General features: G+C 72.0%; 1 protein-coding gene across 1 annotated transcript in view; it reads right to left on the reverse strand.

The window, feature by feature from the left end:
• CHLRE_12g550350v5 (uncharacterized protein) overlaps positions 1 to 1,407 on the reverse strand; it is a 15,008-nt gene that overhangs the window by 11,608 nt on the left and 1,993 nt on the right. Inside the window, exons 3-4 of the mRNA XM_043068974.1 lie at positions 928 to 1,146; positions 1 to 610 (exon numbers count right to left, since the gene is read on the reverse strand). The exon at positions 1 to 610 is cut by the window's left edge and continues 1,257 nt beyond it. Coding sequence (XP_042919012.1) covers positions 1 to 610; positions 928 to 1,146 — 829 coding nt within the window. The remainder of the gene's footprint in view (positions 611 to 927; positions 1,147 to 1,407) is intronic.

Consider the following 1,407-nt stretch of genomic DNA (forward strand, 5'->3'; position numbering starts at 1 on the left):
CCGCCGCCGCCGCTGCTGCTGCTGCTCCGCCTTGATGGTCGTGGTTGTGGGCGTGGACGTGGTGGATGTGATACTGGTGGTGGCTGTGGTGGTGGTGGTGGTGTGGTGGGACTGACAGCGGCGGCGGCCGCGGCGGCGGCGGCGGCGCGCACAGCACCACGGGCATGTCGCTCTGCAGGGGCGGCAGTGGCGGCGGCAGTGGCGGCGGCAGTGGCGGCGGCACACCGCTGACGCCATCGGTCTCCCAGGAGCAGTGCAGTTCGTAATCAAACCGCGATCCACCGGGCACGTGCGGCGGCCGCTGGTGCGAAAGCACGTGCGGCGGCATCGCCTCTTCCCCTCCTCCCGCATCCTCTCCTCCTCCCCCGCCGACCCGGCCCTCCACAAACTCCTGCCGCTGCCGCGCCACCGTCGCCCGCCGCGCCGCCTTGGCCGCCTGCCAGTCCGCCTCCGCCGCCGTCGCCTCCACGTCATCCGCAGACCGGCCCAGGATGAATGACGTCATGGCCGCCAGACCACCAGACAGGATGGTGTCTGGTGGCACGCCCGCCGCCTCCGCCGCCGCCAGCGCCACCGCCACCGTGTCCGCCGCCAGGTCAAACAGCAGGTCCTGTGGGGAGGTGGGGGCGGGGGGCGGGGGTTGTAAGTACCAGCCCAAACTAAACCAAACCAAGCCAAATTAGCGGAGCACAGGGGGGAGGTTACATTCATGATTAAGTAAGAAGAAGCGGAGTTGTAGCCAGGTACAATGGGTGGGCAGAGGGATGGCATTGGGGCTTGGGTCGGGGCCCAGGCAAGAGCGTGAACCACATCACGCGCCCCACCCAAGCAGCCGCGACAAGCAGCCCCCGCCAAGTTGCCCAACCCCACACGCACACGCACATCCACATGCCCCCCCCCCCCAAACCCCCAACCTGCCCCACGCACCTCCGGCACGCGCGCCAGCGCCGCCCCCGCGCCGCCGCCCCTTCCGGCCGCCGCCGCCGCCGCCGCCAGCTCCGGCGGCAGCTCCACCAGCGCCGCCTCATCCACACTGGCCACGTCAGCCGGCACGGCGCGGCCGGGGCCGGCGGGCAGCAGGTGTGCGTGCAGCTGCGCCAGGCCGGGGGAGAGGGGGTAGCAGTGCGTGCCCGCCGAGTCGCACACCTGGCCGTCGTACATGGGCGGCACACAGCACAGGTCGTGTCATGATGGGGAGGGAGCGGGGGAGGGGGAGGGAGCGGGGGAGGGAGGGAGCGGGACGGAGAGGGAGGGAGGGGGGGAGGGGGAGGGAGCGGGGAAGGGAGGGTGTCGGACGGAGCGGGCCGGAGGGCAGCCACAGCCGCTACTGAGTAAATGCCACGCACGCACGTCCCGATGCCGCCGCCTGCCCACGCACGAGCCGCCGGCGCAAGGCGCACATGCGCT

Source organism: Chlamydomonas reinhardtii, chromosome 12, assembly GCF_000002595.2.
Source record: "Chlamydomonas reinhardtii strain CC-503 cw92 mt+ chromosome 12, whole genome shotgun sequence".
Lineage (NCBI taxonomy): Eukaryota > Viridiplantae > Chlorophyta > Chlorophyceae > Chlamydomonadales > Chlamydomonadaceae > Chlamydomonas > Chlamydomonas reinhardtii.